General features: G+C 48.9%; 1 protein-coding gene across 6 annotated transcripts in view; it reads left to right on the top strand.

Annotated features, from left to right (window-relative positions):
* ARHGEF9 (Cdc42 guanine nucleotide exchange factor 9) overlaps positions 1-22284 on the top strand; it is a 201731-nt gene that overhangs the window by 176170 nt on the left and 3277 nt on the right. For 2 of the 6 annotated variants that reach the window (XM_085060018.1, XM_085060019.1), the window contains exons 11-13: positions 5934-6177; positions 6827-6895; positions 16977-17136. In XM_085060018.1, coding sequence (XP_084916144.1) covers positions 5934-6177; positions 6827-6895; positions 16977-17136 — 473 coding nt within the window. Of the gene's footprint in view, positions 1-5933; positions 6178-6826; positions 6896-16976; positions 20789-22284 lie in introns of those variants that run through there. The other 4 variants (XM_085060022.1, XM_085060024.1, XM_085060021.1 and 1 more) reach the window with 4 other exon arrangements.

Raw genomic sequence — 22284 nt, forward strand, 5'->3', positions numbered from 1 at the left:
TCCTTGGCTGTTGTTCCCTGGAACCTGGAGAGCACATCATCTCTGGGCAGGGTCTGCAGGGATTGCTGCTCATCATCCCTGCACAGACACCTGACAATCCCACCCTGGGCATCCCTGGCAGGGCTGTCCAAACCCTCCTGGAGCTCTGGCAGCCTCAGGCTGTGTCCATTCCCTGGGCAGCCTGGGCAGTGCCAGCACCCTCTGGGGGAAGAACCTTTCCCTGATATCCAACCTGACCCTGCCCTGACACAGCTCCAGGCCATTCCCTTGGTCCTGTCACTCTCACAAGTGAAGAGATCAGAGACCCTCTGGAGGATGTCAAAGACCTCAATGAAGTCTCCCCTCAGTCTCCTCCAGCTGAACAAACCAAGTGTCCTCAGCTGCTCCTCATACAGCTCCTCCAGACCTTTCCCCAGCTTTGTGGCCTCCTTTGCTCACTCTCTAACAGCTTCATGTCTTTTTTATGTTGTGGTGTCCAGAACTGCCCCAGCACTCGAGGTGAGGCCACCCCAGCCCAGAGCAGGACAATCCCTCCCTGGCCCAGCTGTACCTGGTGCCCCCAGGACAGGGCTGTCCCTCCTGTCTTCCAAGGCACAACGACTCAGATCCAGCTTCCCACGGACCAGGATGATGTTCTGTGAAGCTGGTGGGGATGGAGTGATGATCCCTTGGAAGAACCACCCTGTTGCCTGTTCCTCCTCCTCCCTGTGCCCCTCAGGGCTGGAGGGGCTGTGCTGTCCCTGCTGCCCACAGGCCTCCTCTGCCTCCCTGGGCTCTGCCAGCTCCGATCCCAAGCCATGGGCAAAGTTGAGCTGTTAGAGATCCTCTGTCAGAGCCTTCCAATGTGTGTCTCACCGATTGCTCACAGCTCCCCATTGATCTGTACAATTAACAAATGCCATCATCCCGTGGTAGAGATGGGGAAGGAGTGCAGGAGAAATGTCATTTCCCCTGGAGCCACAGGAGCTGTGCTCACAGGGCCTGGCTGCATCCATGCCCTCAGAGCACATAATTCCTCCCAGAGTCATTCTGAACCTCCTTTGCCACTGGAATATGCAGCGTTTGATAAATGGGAGGACCAATAACCTACATATGCAACGAGGAACTTGCAATGGATTATTCTGGGGTTGGCATCTCCTGTCCTGTCAGCTCCTCAGAGGGATCTAATGACTCACGGCTGGAAATGGCTCTTTCTCCATTTGTGTTTCACGGATGATTTGTTTCACGCATGAGAAGTCGAGTGTGACCTACACAGAGTAAACCACAGCTTTTGAAAAAAGGCCCCATCCTAAATCCAAAGCCTGGCTTAAAGGCCTCCCCATTACCCAGCACACCTCCCACTTAGGAGTGAACAGGAGGAATATGGAAGTCTTGGAATGCTGCACACATAGGAATGAAGGTCTGGGATCAGGCCAGGACCTCTCAGGTGCTCATTTCCTCCTCAGGTGCCCTGTGCTGCTTAAACCCTTGAATGGCTTTTAGTTCTGATGCCATTTTGCACTGGTGACTGCAGATTGCCCTCCTTGAGATTATTCTTTTTCCCCTGAAGTGTCCCAGGAGGGTTTGACCCTTCCACTCCCACAGGCAGTGCCAGGCACAAGGAGATGTGGGCTGGACTAGGGGGCAGGAAAGAAGTGATAGATTAAAACTAGAGAGCAGGAGAAGCAGCACTGAAGACAAGGAGGAGTCAAAGAGCTACTGAACAGTGATTTACAGGTGCAATCCTTCCTGCAGGTGTCTGTTTCCACTACACCAGGAGCATAATTCATTGTGGAAGCCTATCCCAGCTTCCAGGTTTTCCACTAAAGCTCAGCCTTGCTTTCCTTGTGGTCACAAAGGAGATTTTTTTCCTTCCAAGCACTGTTACATAAAGTCACTTTCCCCCTTCCAAGAGGGGACAGTGAAGGGGGTGGGAGCAGAGCGGGTGGCCCAGGCAGGTCCCACGGGCAGGACCAGCCCCAGGCATGGCCACAAAGCCCAGCACAGCCCCCGGAGAGCAGAGCTGTGGGGGGCTTATGTAACGTGTCAGAACTTCGTTTTGTGCTCCCATCAAACCACTTTTTTTGGCTTCATCTTTTCCTCGTGAATCCTTAGTACAGATTACGTGAACAGACTGCAGAGCATTATTCAGAGGAGCTTAATTAACCTCAGCGAGGGGAAGAAAAGGAAATCATAGAAGCTGTAGGGTAAAAAAAGATCATATTTAGACAAATAAGTGCAAATGACCCAGATGCATCAATTTCCTTTGGAGGCAGGCTAGGCAGGCTGGGTGCTCTGCAGAGGCTGCAGGTCTGTCCCTGCTGCTCCTGCTGCTGTCCCACTCCAGCCCAGGGCCTCCCCAGGCTCATCCTACCTGCTCCCATCCCTGCTCCAGCTGGCACCTCCTCCCAGAGCTGGGAAGGACCCCAGGAGATCAGCTATTCCCTCTGCAGGATTAAGCATACTCAGATCATCTCTGATGGATGTTTGTCTAACCTTCTTTTGGAAATCCCCCAGGAATGCTGGCCCAAGACTTCCCTATTTTGTCTGTTCAAGGGTTTAACTACTCTTCTAGATAGAAACATTTTTTTTTCCCAAGATTCTAATCCTGTTCTCCCTTGTGGTAAATTAAGCCAAGCCACAATCAAAATGGAGAATAATTGATCACCAGCCTCCTTAGAAGGGGAGCAGCTTTCACATCCTGGAATACCAACAGCACATTCCTTTTTAGTTATGGCCTTTCTAGATTAAACAGCTCCATTTCTTTGGGCTTTCACCACTGATAATGTTTTGAGAGTCTTTTTTTTTGGTTTTTATATTTTCTTGCTCTTGCCTGATTTAACTACAAGAAATGTGTGACATTCAGAACTGGACAGTGTAAAGCAGCTGATTGTCACCCTGGCTGAACCACAGGCAGGATAATAAGCAGTACCAAACTAACAGAGCCAGCATGTGAACAAAGGTAAACTCTAGAGATCAATAATTTCTTCCTAATTCTCTCATTCATCCCTGGGATGACCAGGAGCAGGAGCAGCAGCTGCCATTCCTGTCCCCCACAAAGCCAGAGCTCCTCTCAGCAGCATGGCTGCTTCTGCAGCTGATAAATCTCTGGTCTCTGGGTTTTGTGCACAGATCTGCTTTGTCCTCCTGCCATGCAGCACTTGCACCAGGCTGGTGGAACAACTCATTTTCTTCCTCAGCCATGCAGCTGCTTTCCTTTATCTCCTGTTTGCTTGTTTGGCTGCACTGGGAGATAGACCTGTGCTGGACAGAGTGGTGTGAGGAACAGCAGGTCCATGTGTGAGCACTGCTGCTGCAGCTGGCAGAGAGCAGCATCACTTCATGGCCTCTGTGCTCTCCCATTTCTATCCTCTTGGCCACAAAAGCTCCTTAAAACAAGAGTTTGGCTTTGTTTGCTGTCTCTCATGTAGGCCAGATGAATACCTGCATTTCACTGAACTCAGTTACAGTGTAAGGCATTTGAAGAGGGCCATGCTTCACTAAGGAGCTAAGTAGTGTCTGTTATTCTTTAAAAGCTGTGATAAAATACCCACGGATCGAATAATTACTGTGTTGCCATGTTATGGGTGTTAAAATTTAGTCAGTTGGGAAATAATATCCATTTGTTGAGTGTTGGCAAGAGGAAGGGAGAATGATAACAGGAAATGCTGAGCCCATTAAAAATGACATTATCTAGTTCCAGTTGTTAATCTGCTCTGTGGACTGAACTTTCTGGAACTAGATGTGGACAAAGTCCTCCATGTCCAGGCATGTGCTGTTTATGAGATGTTTGTGTGCTCTGCCACTCCATCAGAAATACAGGGTCTCTAGCAAATTCGGGACAACACTGAGGAGTTCATGGTCATCAAGTGAGGAATGGTCCTTCTTTTCAAGGAAAGCATTGGGAGAAAAGTTGATCCATTTCTTCTAGAGTCATTATTGAATTTCCTTCTCCAAATGACAGTGAAAGTGGCAGGCAGGAGCTTTGTGCTGTTGTCTTTCCCGTGCTCAGCTCAACACCAAACCTCGGTGCTTCCCCCTCTGCAGCTGAACCACGACTTTCCCACTCCTCCATTTCACCAACAATAACCTGTGGGGCATTTGATTTCCAGAGGCACTTGTAGGATTCCATTATCTCCTCGCTGCTCCTTCAGGAACTCCTGGGCAACACCTTTATCTTCCCATCCAATACTCAGCAGCTCAGGAGCCTCATGAGAGACAGTGACAGCTCCTGCTGCATCCCAGGAGGGAAATGTGTGGAGCAGCTCAGTCAGACACACCCAAACCCATGGACTGTCCTCTGGAAGCACAAAGCTGTTAAAGCATTCGCTTGGCATTCGTTATTAAAAAAAGCTCATAATGTTTTCTGAATCAAAATCAGAGAGCTAAGAGGGGGGAAATTTATTTTGTGTGTGTGAGGAAAGAGGAAATGCACAGAGCCTGAGGTTTTCAGAGCCTGGGGTTTTCAGAGCCTGTGATTATTGATTCTTGTAATACTTTCTGAACAAATCTCTCCACAATGATGAAAATTGCCTGGAAAAGTCCATTGGATCCATCCTCCTCTATGCCACTCAGGAGCACAGTCTGTTGGGGTTGGGAGTTCTCAGCAGCAGTGGGAAGGGGAATGGCTGCTGTGCAGCTGATTTAAGGAGCACAGCTTTGTTCCTGTGAGATTTGGTATCAGATTTTTTTGAGAATGTGGCGGAGATAAATGTTCTTTCTAAGAACAAGCCCCAGACTGCCATTAAACACCGTGTGTGGCATTGATCTGATTGATCAGGCTCCATGTGGCTCTTGCAGCCTTTCCACAGCACCGAGGGAAAGAAGCAATTTCCTAAGTTAGGACAAAACTGAGAAGATTTTCTGTTGTCTATTCAGCCCGAAATACATTTTTCTTATGTTTTGGACAGCATCAGTATTTCAAGCCTACACTAGAGGAAGGTATTTGTGCAAAGTATTTGTTAATGGAATTTCCCCCCCTCCCTGCCCAGAGCATTCCAAAGGAAGGAAGGAGTCAGGATTTAAAGCCTATGAGCTTCTGGACAGTCTTGTGATAGTTAATACTGCCTGGCAGATCCATGAGCAAGTTTGCTAAATAAATTATGATGTACAGTTTATTTTCCTAGATTAATTTGTTAAAAATAATACCTACTGCTTATCTTTAAAGAAACCTCACTGCTAAATATTATTCCAATAAATAAATGCTGCACATTTTTCCTCTTAAATGAATCCTTTGACATAGCACTTATCTTTAGGGCACTCTGAAAAATCCAAAGGTATTTAGGTTAAGTTGATTTAATATACCTAAATATTGCTTTTGAGAGTGGTTAGAGGAAGGAAAACTTGATTGTGTGTTGCTGAATTTAGTTTTAAATACGTTGATTCACCTTGTGTGGTCATGACTGGAGAATTAATATTCTGTTTTCTGATGATCATCTGGTCTTATCTGAGACAACAGACACAGAGATGTGGGACCAGGAGGGAATTTACTTTTCCCTTCCCAACGCAGAGAAATGAGCTGTTGCTGAACAACAGGGAATAACCAACTCAGAAAGGAGAGGAGCACGAACAGGTTTGGTTGAAAAGGTTAGAAATATCAAAGAGAGAAAAAGCAAAAAACCAAAGCTGGATCAAGAGGTTAAATCCAGGGTGGAATGAGACAGAGATGGGTTAGGAGTGGTTTGACCTGAGAATCAGGGTGGTTTCTCCCTAGGGAGCTGTGCTTTCTTTCTTTCCCCAGGGAACTTCCTTTTCTTCAGCTCTCCCCAGAACTGAAGGATCTCACCAGGTTTCACCATCCCTTCTCTCTTTTCCTCAGCTCTCCCAGGAACTGAAGGATCTCACCAGGTTTCACCGTCCCTTCTCTCTTTCCCTCAGCTCCCCCAGGAATTCCCTGCTGAGCTCAGGCTCCATGAGATCTCACCATTTAACCCTGTCTCCTTTTCCCTGTGCAGGATCTGATCCGAAGGGATATCCTGTATTACAAAGGGCGCATAGACATGGATAAATATGAAGTGGTGGATATAGAAGATGGGAGAGATGATGACTTCAATGTCAGCATGAAGAATGCCTTCAAACTTCATAACAAGGAGACTGAGGAAATGCACTTATTCTTTGCCAAGAAACTGGAGGAGAAGTTACGATGGCTTAGAGCTTTCAGAGAAGAAAGGAAGATGGTAAAAGAAGATGAAAAGATAGGTGAGGAGTGTGGAAATGAATCTGAAAGGAGGTTGTTGGTAGTGTTTCATTTAGCCCCAATGGGTGGAAGAGCTCACATTTTCTTTGTGGTAGTATCACAGTTCAGCCTTGTTGAAATGTCCTTGGTTGCTTTCCTAGTCACAAATAGGTCTCTTTCCAGCTCAGTTACTGCTCTTTTTGGCCCCCAAGAAACAAATTCTGCCCATAGCTTCAAGCCTGTACGTCTGTGGGTGTGTGGGAGAGGGAAGTCTTTGGCCATCTGCCTTCAGGGTGTCCTGGCTGCATCCTCCTGCTCTGGTTGGTGATGTCCCTGTGCAGGGCTGGGCAGTCTGTCAGTGACAGTCCCTAAACGGGCTGTGACCAGTGTCTGCCCAGGCTCTGGTGCTCAGCTCTAATGCACTGGGCATATTTATGACACTGCATCAATAAAAATGGGTCTAATCATACTTTTCACCCAGCCCCTGCACAATGAGGTTAGAAAGAGGCCCATCCTGCCAAGGAGGAGTTGCTTTTCAGCAGAATAGCTGCCCACACACACCCTAGAGCATTCCATGTTTGCAGACAGTGCAGAGCATCCCCCCCTCCCCAAAAGGAAACGAGGCTTTGTGAGCAACCTTCTGAATTGTGTTTGCCGTGTTCCCTTTTCCAGGCTTTGAAATTTCTGAGAATCAAAAGCGGCAAGCGGCAATGACAGTAAAGAAAGTCAGTAAGCAAAAAGGTAACCGGCAACACGCTCTGTGCCTGGTGATGTGAGGGTGGAGCGGGCTGGGCTGAATCCTGCTGGGTTAGGATCCAGCATCCCCTCAACTTCCCCTCCCTTCTCTTTTTATATCAAATACCGTTTGTGCTTTGTATCCTTTCTTAATGTATCTGTGGGCCAAATTAATCTCTGGTCGAAGGTGGTTGAAAGCCAGTGGAAGTGCACCAGAGATGAATTTGATCTCGTGTCTCCAGTCTGATGTCCAGAAGCTGTCCCTGGGGGCAGAAATCTATCTCAGTTGTTTATCTCAGGCTGAAATGGGAGTGAGTGCGGAGGTGTGTAGAGGTTCTGCTAATTCCCAAAGTCTCCCATTAGCAAAAAAACAAAACAAAACAAAGATTGCTAAAATGCTGGAACTGGGGAGGGAGTACCTCTTTCCTGCTGCTGGAAAGGGGACACTCCTGTTTCCTGGGGCTGCCTGTAACTTTTTAAAGACAGCACAGTAGCATCAACTCTAGGAAATAAAGGATTTTAGTGAAGACATTGTACCTCTGGAATGTCAGATTCATTTCCCCAGCCAGGCAGGCTGCAGCCAGCGGATCAATGCCATGCCTGCTGAGAGGCAGAGTCTCAACTGGCCACAGCCAGCGGTAATTCTCTCTCGCAATAACTCTTGCAGCTACAGGTTTGGAAATCCTCAACACGGAGGGAAGGTCAGACAGGTCATTTCTCAAGTTCTCCAAAGCTTCACAGAGTCATGGATGTATTGATTTGTTACCAAAGTACCATAGCACATGTAGGCCTACAAGTGGGTTTTGGGAGAACTCCTCAAGGCTTGGCTCCAGTCAGGTGCAGGCAGGTTGTTCCCCGCTCTGTGCAGGTGTTTTGGGGGGGTTTGCAGAAGTTGGAGGAGCTCTTTGCTTTCTGCCTCACCTGTGTGTTGTCTACTGGCTTTGCTGGTCCAGTAGTGGTTTGCCAGGCCGACTGTGAACTCCTTGGTTTGCTGTGTCTCTCCATTGTCATCAGTCTTCTCCTCTCTACTAACTTCTTCCGTTGTCTCCTGAGATGTTCTCTACAAACTCTCCTGGCCAGATGTTCTAAGCTCAGAGTGTGCACACCCCAAAACAGGTCCAGGTGCCTCACACTGTCCCTGTGTCCCCTCACAGCCCCTCAGCACCTGCATGTCTGTCCCTCAGCTCAGGAGCATCCACAGGGCTTGTGGCAACTGCAGAATGAGAGAGCCTGACTTGCATGACTGCCATGACAAAAGCAGTTGGAATTATTGCTAGCTGTTCAGTTAATTGCATTATTAATTAATTGAGGTATTAATTAATAATTGCATTGTTCAGCCAGTAAGTGACGCAGTTCAGAGGTGCCTGAGCATGCCTGCCAGTATTCCCACGTAAATCACTGGACTTGCATCCTGACAAATACAATCTGCCTGACAGGACTTATGTCTTACACAGCAATTGCTCTCTGTCTGCTCTCTTTGTCTTTCTCTCTCTTTCTCTCTGAGATGAAAAAGGAGGGGTTGTTATCCTGGGCTTCTCGGGCTGTGAAATTCATTAGCTCCTAAAACAGCAGTCAGCATTTCTTTAGTGAAGAACGAGCTTAGGCCGTGGCACTGGCAGTTCTTTTCATGGGATTAAGTCCTCGAGCCAGGCAGAAGTTCAGTCACACCCCAGCGCCGAGTTGAGCACAGCCTGGTTGGTTTTAGGCCGTGAAATTTGAAAAAAACCAAATAGGGTCATTAAAGCAGTAGCTCTGTTTGCTTTGCCCTACACTGTGGTGATCATAGTCCAGTCTCAGGTTGACCAAATTAAATATTGACACTAAAAACTTAAATTTTGTTACTCTGTGGTTTGTCTTGTGCCCAAGCCCCAAGGAGAGGCATGAGGCTGCCAGAGCAGGGAGCTGCTGGCACTGCTTGGAGAAAGGAGATAGGAGGAAACTCCTGAGAACTGGCTTTTGGTGACTGATTTTTTAAATCTTGCCATATGCATTTTAGAGATATTGACAACTGTTTTTTTTGCCAAGACCTTGGCAGGCTCTTGGGGCTGCAGGTGTGCCTGTGCAGGGGCTGCTGCTGTCTCTGCCCTCCCACAGAGTGCTGGAAAGGGCTTGGAGCTGCTTTTGGAGCATCAGTTATACCTGAAAAGCAGGGAAACCCTTCAGAAGGAGGACCCAGGTCACTGTATTCCACAGAAGCATTTCTTGATTGAAATGCAGGCTTTGCAGGATGGTCTCAGTGGCTGCAGCAGGGCTTGGCAGCTCAGCAGCTCAGCAGCTCGAGGTGTCGCCAGCCCAGCTCGTGTGTCACAGGATGCCTATTACAGACTTGTTCCTAGATTATCTCACTTGTTCCCTCCACCTCTTAAATGGGAAACCATGGTAATTCCCCTGTCACAGAACACTTAAGGAAGAGAGAAAAGCCGTGAAGGAGGTGAAATGGAAAATGCAATCAACTTTGTTAGAGGTGAAGCAGAAAAACATTTTTCAAATAGTATAAACTGCTGCTTATTTCATGCACTGTTGTACCACACCTCCCAGAAGTATTGCTCTGGAGATGGCTGGCATGTGTTTGAAAAGGAGGCATTTAAACCTCTACTGGCTGCAGCAGGAGAGGGGGAGAGCAGCTGAGAGCAGCACAAGAAACCTTAAAACTCTGCTTTTTTAACTGGCAGGACCTTTATCCAGGTGATGAAGTGATAACAGCACTCTGTGTGTTTTGAGAAGTGTTTGATCCCCAGCTGAGGGCCCTGTGTGGGGCAGCAGCCCCTCCTGGCTCTCAGGTCTGCCCAGCCATGTGTGCAGGGCCAGGCTCCCTGCCAGACCCACTTGATGATGTGCAATATCCCGGGATTTGCACTCCTTATTGGATTGGGCAAAATGTAATGATGTTAGACCAGGTGCCTTAAGACAGCATTAAACCAATTGTTGGCCTTCTTTAAGTCCATTAGGCATGCAGTAAATGGGTAGTGTTGGCTCTGCACCTCACTGACAGAACTGGGCTGGTTGCTGCTATTTGCCTTTTGCATTGATTGTTCAAGATTTTGCCTCTTGGTTGCTGCCCTTTAGCTTCCTTCAGTGTCAGGGTGGGGACTGGGAATAGAATTCAGTGGGGTGTTTCCTAGAAATAGTGAAGTAACACGAGAAATTGATTTGTCTGGACTTACAAAAACACCAAAACCCCCTCGGTTTGCAGGCCGCAGCCAGGCAGGAGTGCAGGTTCTGTGCAGAGCCCAGGTCCCACCAGGGACACAGCAGCACCAGGGTGGCACTGGGCTGCTCTGCCAGCACTGTGCTTGTCACTGACCAAAGGAGTGGAAACTGCTCTGCAGTTGCCTTGAAGATGGATCCCTTGTGGATCTCCAGTCCATCCTTAATGTAGACACAGCTCAATCCAGGGTAATTTTTCCATTCCTAAGCATTTGCAAACAGAAGGCTCATGGAGTGCCTCTCTCCATGAGGGAACACTCAGTCCCCTCTGTGCTCCCCAGCTCTGTCCATGTCTGGCCCCTTGCAGGACAGCCTGTGCATGGAAGGGATATTTGCTCATATTCCTAGCAGCTGCCAGCCACTGGTGTCAGGGAATTAGAGGTCCTTCCAGGAAGCAGGCTCCATTCTTAAAGCACTTTCAGAAAAGGAAATCTGTTCGGATTTAAAGAAGTGACCTTAGTGTGAGCTAGGAAGGTTTCCCACCCCAGGAGAGCTCTTGAGCCTCATGCTATATCCATCTCCTCTCCCTGCTATGCGTATTCCCCCTGCTCTGTGCACAGCTTCCCCCCAGGAGATGCCTTCAGCCCTGACAAGTCTCTAGGATGAGGGAAGCAGAGATTCAGCCAGCATCACCTGAGAAAGATGCTGTCACTAAAGCTGCCCAGGAACACTCAGCCATGCAAACCCAGCAGGGGTTAAATCGTCAGCCAGCATGAACTGCCTTGGTCTGTCACAAAACACCCTCTGAATCACTGGGTTTTCCTGTTAATTTATTCCTTTCTGATCACTTGAGCTCAAAGCAAACTATGTCATAAAATCCCTGACCCAGACACGCAACAGCTTCTCTGACTTCTCACACTCCTGCACTGGAGGCTCTCCCAGCAACTCTGCATAGCAGTCCTGGGCAGGACAGGTCTGAGCAGGGGCTGTCACTCCCTCTCGTGCCTCTCCCGGCTGTGTAATCCCATTTTATTGCATCTTCCTTGCTGACAAGATTGACGTGGCCCTGCCGTGTTTCTACATCTATTCACACGTGTAGGCACAGCCTCGGGGGATTGCAAGAGCCTGAGCAAGAACAGCCCAACTGCTTGAAAACAAAGAGGGGCATTTGCATTTTCGGATAATCAGGGTCCCTTCCCTTTTTTCACAGCACACTAGGTGAAGGAATGGAGCTAATCATTTTGTCGGTGGTATTTCCCCCCAGATTCAGGGCAGTCACAGAGTTTACCCCATTTCTTGTAAAATCCAGACCCTACCAGTGCTTCCTGCTGTGGGTCCACAAGCACCATCCCACTGCTGGCATCAGGAATCCAGCTGGAGTCTCAGTCAGATGTACCAGCTAAGGGAAATCAGGAATAAATTCTTGGCCAGGAGGCCTTTGAGGTACCTGTGACTTGGCAATGGGCACATTTGCTGAGCAAATCCCCCAGGGCTGGTTTTTGGTGAGATGCTCATGGCCCTCGTGGGAAGAGCCAAGGTGTTGACATCAATGACATGTTGTGATTCCCACTGCAATGGGTTTGTGAGGCCAGACAGTCCTGCTCGTTGAGTTTGGTGAGGGGTTTTAGGTGGGAATTGCTCCCCAAAAGCAGCAGCAGTCTGGGCTGAACTTCTGTCAGTGAAAGCCATGGAGTGAGCTGTGTGATCAGCCTGCAGGCTGCTGGGCAGAGGGAGCCTGTCTAAACACAGGAGGGCAGAAATTAGTTTTCACCTAGCTCTGATGGATAAAGCCCCAGTATCATTTATTCCATCTTGCCTCGATTAGCTTTTCTTATCACATGTGGAATCATTATCTTAATGTCTGGTCTAATGACAGCAGGCTGCAGCAGCAGACTTGATAAATAGACTCCAGAGGGTCGGGTTAGCTCTGTGTGGAGGTAGATATTGTGGTTGTCTGGGGAACATCAGGACATGAGATGACTGTTTCCTCCTGAATTTCTCAAGCTGCAGTCAGCCCTTTCCCTCCTGAACAGAGAAGGGAGGGTAGTGGTTAGAAAAGGGAGCTAAGGTGTGTTCTCCTGTCTGGTATCATCCCTGGAAATACCTGCCTGGCCCTGGAGTCAACTCCCTGGCTGTGTAAAGAGCCATGGCTGAGGCACCACTGAAACTCCTCTGGAGTTGGGCAAATGTGGCAAAATTAGAGTTGGGTAATTCAGCAGGGAGGTGTAAAGTAAAGAAGTGCAGCCTTGGCAAGCACAGGGTTCCTGTTCACAGCTCCATCCTCACCTTGGGGACAACACATGATCCTTTGCCAACCCTCCAGGTGACCCTGGGGGTCGTGGGGCAGTGCTTTGAGATCCTCTGTTGAAATGTGCTGAAGAGGGCAAAGGGCTGGGCTCACTAAGCCAGTTCTGCTCATTTCTGTAACTTAAACTTGTTGCTGTGGCAGGAGTAATTAACCATTCAACAATTAGTGCTCCAGAGGCGTGTCCCTGGCTTCCCGTGCTGTGTAGGGGTTACGGATTCAGGGGGAAACAGAATTTGGGGGGTTTTGGGGCATTTCCTGAAAGATGCAAGGTGGCAGAGCTGCTGCTGAGCTCAGAGGGAGCTGGAAGGTTCCTCAGGCAGCATTGCTCCCTCTCCTGCCAGCAGCCTGCCCTCGGCCAGGCCAGCACTGCCAGCAGGGGTGGGATGGCATTGTCCCCACCCAGCTCTGCCTAATGAGCAGCGTGGGCAGCAGGGTAGGGGGAAAGCCTGGCAAATAGCTCCTGATCAAAGGATAAGCTCGAACCTCCTAGGTCGAGGATGGAGTAAACAGCTTGTAAGGCAAGTTTCCATGGTTATGTGGAGGAGATGTGCGTGTTCTCCGTGTCTGTGTGGTGTTGGAGCCCGGGGAGGGGCAGTGTCCTGCTGTATGATCCGTCTGCACGTGTCCATGTGGATTGCCTGCGAGTGGACAGCATGCTCCCAAACCTTCACGTGCTGCTGAAATCGTGTTGTAACCTCAAAGACAAGAGACGCTTCGAAAAAAAAAACCAAAACCAAAAAAAACCCCCAACCTAGAAGGGAAAAATGAGACAGTTTAAAATCTTTTTAATTGTTTCCTTCTGAGCTGAGAAATCCGAAAGGCTCCAAGTGACGTTGCCTGGTGCTATAAAAAGACATGATTTCAAGTGACAGCGCAGCATCTCTCACCAGTTTTGTCTAGCCAAATTACGAATCTGGGAATTTTCTTGTTCTCATTGTGAGCAGCTCTCCCAGCCCCGCCCTGTGAGCGATCCCTGTGTGCAGCTGCAGCCGCGCTGCAGAATGAGGCTCAAACCAGCAGAAGGAGCTCCAGCTCTGCCCATGGGGTGGAGTTGGCTGCTGTGCCTGGAAATCGTTACTTAGCCATCGATTCTTCCCTTTGTGCTTTGAATTCCGCTCGCCACGCAGCCCAAAATTGCCTTGGAAAAGAGCTTTGCTCATTTCTTTCTGGTGAATTGCAGCGGAGTTATGGCTTTGCATATTAAAAAAATATCCCTCAAGAGACAATTTTGCACGATGGCCCCGAGTTCTGATGCGGGAACAAACCACTTCAGAGCAGAACAGAAAAAGGCCTGCCTGCCAGACTTTTCCCAGAATTGCTCTTTGTCAGGATTTAAAGATGTGCAGATTAGGTGAATCTTCCCCCACACCAACCCCCAGTTTCTGTGTTCCAGAACATGGGTATGTCCAAAAGGAAAAAAAAGGAAAGGTCATTCTTGGGGCACCTCAAGTGCTGTCTCACAGTTCCACAAGGAAATGCTTTCTGGAACTACCAGAGCACAGTGGTTTTATTTGCATGTCCCACCCACGGTGATGGTGCATGTCCCTGAGATCCACAGGTTTGCTGTTCAGGCCATTGGATAAGTCTGAGAAATATGAAACCTTCAGCTGCTTATGCAGGTAGAACCAGCCAGGAGCTTTTGGCATTCCTGCAGCCCAGATGTTGATGCCAGTAGCCCAGATGTTAATGCCAGTAGCCCAGATGTTGATGCCAGTAGCCCAGATCCTCACACAGGCCCCACATATGACTGTGGGAAGAGCTGCTTTACCGAGGGAAGGGGCAGGGTGTGCATGGATGTGTTTCAATCAAGGACAGACATTTTGCAGGAGTTTGGACCAAAAAGACTGTTTTGGGAAGGAACTGAATGGGGTTTGTTAGTGATCTGGCCAGGGGAGTCTGCCCTTTTTCCTTTTGGAGACGACAGCCTGTGGATTCCATTCTTTGCAGTGTAACTCCATCACTGTCAGTGGATGTCAGCCAGACTGTCCTTTCTCTACTCTTCCAGCTCCCCAAGTGCACAGCATTTTGCTGATCCAGGAGGTTTCATAGCATTTCTGTCTCATCATTGAAATACTTTAGTTCACCCTCCACAAATTAGTTTAGAGGCAGTAAAGAGCTCAGCCCAGCAAGGCCAGGTGCTCTGCAGCCACAGGATGCCAAAGCCATGGGGCCATGGCACTAAAGCAAGGTGGCTTTAAGGTCTCACAAAGCTAAAAACAATTTCTGTGTCCCCCTGCAGTCGCAGCTTTAGATTCACAGCTCTGCTGTGTTGTAGAACATGATTAATTATGGTGGCACAAGGACTATTTGCCTTTGAAGTAATTCCTGATCCTTTGGGTCAGTCTGAGAGCCAAAGTAGGAGATTTATCTCCCAACCTCAGTCTTGTAAGGGACCTGTACCAGATCCTAACCTTCCCTCAGATCCTAAAATCCCTCACCAGTCCCTGCTGGGAGAATTGTCCAAGGGCTGGTGGCATCCAGAAGAAGGCTGTCACCCCTGTGTGGGCTCAGGGCTGGAGTTTGCCCTCCAGAACAGCTTCTGCAGTTGGTCTCACTGCCTGGAGCAGGGCACTCAGAGCAGGGCAGTGCCAGAAGGAGGGATGGGAGAGGTGGGCAGAGAGGAGCTCAGTGCCCTGCCCTAGGGGAACATGGTTGTTCTCAGTCACACAGTGTAGTCAATTCAAGCTGTTCATTGCCATTCTGTGCCAGCGAGGGTGGTGCAGAAGTTGTGTCAGGTTTTCTACAGCTGCCCCTGCCCAGGTGTGACCCCTGCATGGCTCTGGGGCTGGGAGACAGGAGCTGGGCAAGACAGAGTAGAGAACTCGTTGATGAGTAACTATTCCAGCATGCAGGTACAGATTCAGAACATCTCCAGGCTGATCTTTCCAAAGAAGTTTGAAACACTAACTGTGATGAGTTTCTTAAAGGTTAATAAGTGTGAATTGCAGAGTGGTTTTTGCCCACTGTAAGGAATGACCTTGGTTATTCCCTACAGTGCAGAGAGAGCTGCACAAAATACAGTAGAGAAGGAGAAATCAGTTAGACATACTCAAGACATCTCCATTTGCTCCAAACCCTTTGAGGATTTTCACCCTTGATTGTTAAACTTCATAACAAGGAGAAGCGAATCAATTCTCTCCCCTAAAGACACGCCTTAGTTTGTCCCAGACGAGGTCCTGCCTGCCAAAGCAGCAGCTGCCCAGCTGTGTGTGAGCTCTGTGGGTACCCTGTGTGTAAGTGCCCGTCGTGTGCCGCCGTCCCGTGCCCGGCCAGCGCTGGTGTGTCTGTGTGCGGCATTGCTGTGCACGCCTTGCTCTGGTTCTGGGTGCTAATCACCGTATTTTGCCTTCTCCAGCACCTTCCCAGCCGAGGATCTCAAAGTGTTTTACAAACATTAATTAATTTAGCTTCACAACCCTCCTGTGAGGTAGGTGGGGGATGCCATCCCGCTTTCCAGATGAGGACACTGAGCTGCTCGGGGACGGTGGCCTCGCTCCTGCGGTTAAAGCCCGGGGAGGTGATGGCCCCAAGCTGGCCCTGGCGAAGCCCCGCCCGTCCCGCGGCAGAAGGAAGAGCAGTTCTGCATGATCCAGAGATGGCCAGAGCTTACCAGCACCCTGCTCCACAGTCCTGCTCCTCTCTCCTTCCTGCACTCGTGGTTTCCAGCCGGCCCCGCTGCCCTGAGGCTGAAGGAGGGGTTGTTGGGGAAGGACATCCAGACTGTGTCACTGTGCCCTGTAGGCTGTGCTTTGGTGGTGGCACACATCCCTTCTGTTCCACTTCAGCCACCCAGAGCAGCCCTTCCACACCATCCTTCACAGCAGGCTGCTGAAGCCCCCTTTCCATGGGAAAGCTGTAAGGGCAGATCCCCTCTCCCTGTTCCTGCACAGGAGCCGTGGCTCACCTGTGTGGGAATCAGACATCTGCACCCTAAAAGTGTAGCCTTGCCAGTCCATCCATTGCTGCCAGTTTGGATTGAGCGGAAGCTCAGCCTTTTCTGCGTTGTGTGCAGCCGTTTTGGGCTGAAACCAGACTGGTGAATTGAGAACAAACCCTATGGAAAAGTCCTAAAACGTTCCCAAAGAACGAGCTGCCCTTTGGGTAGGCACATCCCTGCAGGGTAGGATTTCTTGCACAGCAGCTCTGCTCCGTTCCATGCGGGAATCGGAGTGGCTAATGCTCGGGGTCTGCTCGGGGCTGGTCAGCGGGGCATGTGGGGCAAGGCTGTTGGCAGGGCAAGCCGGGAGGGAGGGTGAGGAGGAGCTCGGAAGCAGGAGTGTTCAGTCGGAGCGGGGCAGTCGATGGCTCGGTGAGGACAGCGCCTGTCCTGCTCTCCTCAGCCACACAGGACTTTTCCATCAGGGCGGGCAGAGCTCTGCCCACACCAAGTAATGGATCTTGTCCCAGTCTCGCAGCCTTGGCATAGGGAGGCAGCCTCGAAGCTGAGAGGTCAGGCAGGCCGTGTTCCTGTAGCTGTGGCAGCTCTGGCCCGTGCTGGGGTGTGGGACCCTGGTTATGGAGCGATAAGGAGCGATAAGGAGCGATAAGAAGCAGTAGCATGACGAAGAAAGACTATTGACCCAATTGCTCTTTGACTGATCTGTTTCTTTTTCCCCCCAATCATCGATGCAGGTGTGAGCTACTCCAAGTCGGTTCCTCCAGCCTACCCACCACCCCAGGATCCATTAAATCAGGGACAATACATGGTGACAGATGGCATATCCCAGTCCCAGGTCTTCGAGTTCACCGAACCCAGACGCAGCCAGGCACCATTCTGGCAAAACTTCAGCAGGTTAACACCATTCAAAAAATAATACCTAGAGAGATGGAGAATTTTAACTTAAAAGAACTAAAATTTAAAAATAAAAATAAATAAAATTATATTTATAGATGGACCTTTTTTCGGAGAAGCACTGTTGCAACTAAATATATATACATATATATATGTATACACACATTTTAAAAATAATAATATATATACATATATGTATATATATAGAAGGACCAAAAACTTTTTTTGTTGTTTTTGGGAAGTAATCTGCTACTAGATACTAGGAAGCACCAATGATTTCTAACCATGTGACCTATTTTATTTTATTCCATTGGTTGGACATCTCTTTGTATTTTTCTTTTTTTCCCTGTTTTCCTTCATTTCCATCCGAGTCGTCATTGGCATCCCAGAATGCTTTCTCGCTTGTGTGACTCCGTCATGGAAGTTCCTCATGGACTACATTGGTGTATATTTTCTTTGATTTTATTTATGGGGGGGGTGTTGTTTGTTTTTTGGAGTGCTGGGAGGTCTCTGCTCCCTGTCCCTCCCTCTCCGTCCCTCCCTTGGCTGTCCCCAAGTCCCACCCCGGGAAGGGCCCAGCCCTGTCCCTGTCCTGCATCCCCTGGTCTGACTCGTGCCTGTCTGGATGTGCTCCCTGTGCTCCCGCTGTGCTGCGCAGTATTTCTCTGGCTTTAACTGTTCTCTCGTGGGCAGGTGAAACCCAGCAGAAGGGCAAGCAGCTATTTAGGAAGTGAGAGATGGGTTTTCCTCGGTTCATTTTTTGCATTTTTTAAGCACTTGTCTTTTTCTCAATTCAGTGTGATTTGCTCACACTCGGAGCAAGACTGAGAAAAGAGAATCAGGGGCTTTTCTTCTTTTTGCTTTGTTTCCGTGGGCTTATCTTTGATTTCTTTTCTTTTCAAGCTGAGACACGACTCAGAAAAGCCCACTCCTATCTTTGTTTTTCACGCAAAGATAAAAGCTTAAAAACTGACGGCTTCATGCCTCCATGGCAGAGAGGAAAATTGGCTCCGAGGCTCCGACAAACAGCCAGTTTTCTGTCTTCAGGAACTAAGGTCCCATCCTTTGGCCACACTCAGCCTGCACAGCCCCACCCTAAGGAACCCCTAATTGCCATTTGCAGGAGCAGGGACCCCAAAAGTGAGGACCATGGCTGCTCTCAGTGCCTGCTCCAGGTCCCCCCCAGCCACCCGAGCGCTGCCCTGTTAGAGCAAGGATCCCTGCCCTGATCCCTGGGAACGTCCAGCTGAGGTTCAGGATGTGGATGAGGCTGGGAAGTGCAGTTCTGTGCTGTCCCAGCTCCTGCTAGGTCCAGCCTGGCCAGCTCCCCCAAAGGAGCTCTGGAGTGATGGATCAGCCCAACCCTCCAGGTCTCTTTCTCTCTCTTTTTCTCCCTCTGGAGATTCACAGCTCTGTTTTTAAAGACACTTGCTACAATTTCAGCCTTAAGTACATTTGTTTGCGAGTGCAGAAGCTTACGGTTAAGCTTGTAAAACAGACCATTGTCAGGAGCAGGATTTTTATTTTTTTCCTAGGGCAAATGAGACTGTTTAACCAGATTTAGAAGATGAACTTGAAATCTTTGCAAAGCTATTCTGCAAGCTCCTTTGAAAATGTGGGATGAAGTGATTGATCACAGTATTTGTCATTTTCTTTGGAATCTGATACAGCACATAAGCACCCCAGGACAAAGAGTGTGGAGATGCTTTTTTTTTTTTAAATTTTTTTCCTTTTTTTTTGCCCCTAAGAAATCCAAGTGAATGGGAAGAGCAGAGAGTGTGATTTTATTGTTTCCATGGAGCCTGTTTTATTTCAGGGCATATTGCAAGGGTGGCATTATTTTTATGTAAATCCAAAAATAATCTCTCATACTTTTGAATAATCTATCAATAACCAGCAAAACCAGATTAGTGTTTTGGAGAGGAGGAGTGGCCCCTCTGTGACAGGCAGCAGCCAAACACCAGGAATCCCAAATAGGAAGCAACCCAATTTTATATCAGAAATTATTTTTACGCTCTTTTGTATCTTTGCATTTTTATGGTCGGATTTTAATATGGGATACATAGCAAATATTCTTTTGTTTCTTTAACAGAATGGGTATTTAAAGTAGTGCATGAGATGGGTTCTCGTCAGTTAACTGAAATGTTTTAGTCTTTTGGAATGGCTGGAGAGATGCAGAGAGAGAGAGAAAGAGAGAAAGAGAGAGAGATTCCAAAATGTTGTCAACATGATGAAAATTTCACTTACTCCTTTTGCCTTTTTAATTGCTTAGGGGAAAAAAAAAAAAACAACCAAGTAACAAGCACATTAGTTAAGCCTGTTCATTTACTGTTTTGTGCCTCAGAGAGTGAGAATGAGACATCCATAATTTTTATGAGAAGATGCTTCCTAAATATTCAGCACTAGGAAAAAAGAAACACCACCGCCACACCATTATTTGCATCATAAATCAAGATCTGACAAGGCCACTTGTTGGACTCGCAGCTTCTTTGTTAAGTGGGAAGCCCAGCCGGGGCAGCTCGTGCTGGCGCTGGCGCAGCGGCCGCAGGGACGAGGGGCTTGGCTCCCGGGCCTTCAAGAAAGCTCCTCCCCTCCATAAATTGCCAAGGTGCTGCAGGAGATGGAGCATTGGCACAAAGAAGAACCAGCACTGGGTCCCACTGAGCGCCTGCTGTGGCTTTCCCAGTAGGGAGCAGGGCTGGAATGTGTGTGACAGCGCTGGGAGCAGCGCCCGTGCAGATGGGGGTGACTTGACTGAGCATCTGATACAGACTTTCATTCCAATGCCAGACAGGAGGAACCCACTTCCCATTCCATATGCAGAAACGAGAGTTGTAACAAACTTACATGTTTACGGGATTTCTCTGGCTGAATCTATATATATATATATATATAAAGAATAAAAAGAAACCCTCTTCCCTAGGTAAATGACATGCATTACCCCTTAACCTAGACACTAGAACAGAGGATCTAAATTCAAGACTTTCGCCTCCCCACCCTCTCCAAAAAGTCAAACAAGAACCAACCTAGGTGCATCTAACAGTTGTAAATAGAAAATACTACATAGAGAAATATATTTGAAATTTGTTTCAGTTTCTGGATGGGCACCAGCCGTCCATTGCAATGTTATTGATAGTACACTGTGGTGCTTTGGGTTTCTGGTTTTGTTCTCTTTATGCTCTGTCATCTTTTCATTGCAGCTACATTTCAGGGAACATGTATATTTAGTAGCTATTGTAAGTTCTGCATGGCATCACCAAGCTTATTTTTCCTTAAGAAGAAAAGAAGAGTCTGTAGGAGCTTAAAGGCACTATGACGACAGGGACTTGTAGCAGAGAATTTAAAAAAAAAAAAAAGGTTTTTAAAATTCTAGTTTGAAGCCAAATACTGATATTTTAGTGCTTTTGGGGTTTTAACAGTAAGAGCAAAAAAAAAAAAAAAGAAAAAAAAAGAAAAAAAAAGGATTTTGGTAACCCAGCTGATCCGCACTTGCCAGTTTTATTATTTTGTTTATATTGGACTGTTTGACCCTGTCAAACAAGTGTCAAAGTTGTGTGTATAAAACAAAAAAAAAGTGTTTAAAAAAATGTTGTAAAGACACTGAGCCTTATGAAAATATTTATGGAATTAAATAAAAAGAAGTGAAAAGGCATCTGAAGGCATTTTAACTCATTTTCCTCAGAGCGGGGTCACCCTCCTCCCAAGGCTGAGCACGAGGCACTGGGGTGGGGCTGCAGTGGACACTGAGACAGTCGTGTGCCACCAAAAATAGGATTGTCCCGGGAAAATCCCCTTCCCTTTGCTGTGTGCCTTCCCTCCGAACTGAGGGATTGATTGATGATCAAACCCCTGGCAGGAGCTGCTGCGAGTGCAGCTCGGATCAAAGGGTTGAAATCCTCTCTGTCCCTGCGCTTGCACAGCTCCCACCCCGCGGGAGGACAGCCGGGAGCTCCGGACAGACATCCCAAAAGTGCCGTGGGCAGCCCCAGGAGCAGTTTGGAGCCTGTGGAATAGAGCAGGGCTGGGGTTTCCAGGGGGAGCTTAGCCACCCTGGGCTCTGCTGCAGGGTCCTGCCCTGGGACAGTGAGCTATCCCTGCCCAGCCAGGTGCTCTCCCCAGCATCCCAGTGGCACTTCCCAGGTAAGGCAGTTGAGTTGTGCATTCCTAGATAGCCTGAAAATGTGGTTATAACCAGGAGAACGGGCCTGGGAGCGATGCTTATTGTCCCACGGTGCTGTAAATAATCCCAGCCAAACTGCTCCTTTTTCAGGAAGGACTCTCCCGTCCGCCCTGGGGCCCTGCCGGGGTCAGGGGTGACCAGGCTGCTGTCACACAGCCCACACAGATGAGGGAACCAGTCAGACAGGGCAGGAAAATACCCCAAATCCACGGAGCTCTGCTCGGAGGGAAGGAGAGAGGAGAGAGGCAAAGCCGCATGGAGGCTCTGCGGGCCGCAGTTCGAGCAGGGTCAGAGCAGACTCGCCCAGACCTCGAGCATCACAGCTTCCCATCTGCCTCCTGCTTCAGCAGCACCCCCAGCCGAGCTTTTTTCTCTTGCTTGCCTTGCTTGCAGTGCAGAGGACGCTGGGGCTGTGCTGGGGTTCCCCTCTGCAAGCCGTCCTGGTCCTCGCGGGGTGCGCCTGGAGTCCCTCGGCAGGAGGGCACAGCAGGGAGAGCAAACCCCAGATGCAGCTCCACCTCAGTCCTCCCCTTGGAGAGCTCCTCTCCTGCCACACCACTGCCTGTGCAGGCCAGCAGGGGTTTGCCACCAGGGATTCCCCAACATTTCCCACTCTCCTCCCTGCAGAAGGGAGCACAGGGTGATCCAGGAGCGCAGGATCCACACGCATTGCTGGGGTGGGCAATGCACCCAAAATCCATGGCAGAGAGGGGCTGGGGAAGGAACCAGGCACCCAGCATGTGCCCTGGGAGCGCAGCAGCACCACCGAGGCTTCCTCAGCTTTGAAAGAGCTGCTCCCTGCCTGCTCCCAGCCCGGCTTGCTTTCCCGGCGGTGGGAAGAGCCCTCCATGGCTGGGAATGTCGCTGCTGCCTGTAGCTGATGGTCAACTTGTGTCTTCATGTGATTTGTTTGGTTTTAGCTTTTCCAGCCAGCCAGCATTCAGCTGCTCTGGACTTTGCTTGCGTAA

This window comes from Lichenostomus cassidix, chromosome 4A (genome assembly GCF_008360975.1).
Source record: "Lichenostomus cassidix isolate B80296 chromosome 4A, HeHo_3.0, whole genome shotgun sequence".
Lineage (NCBI taxonomy): Eukaryota > Metazoa > Chordata > Aves > Passeriformes > Meliphagidae > Lichenostomus > Lichenostomus cassidix.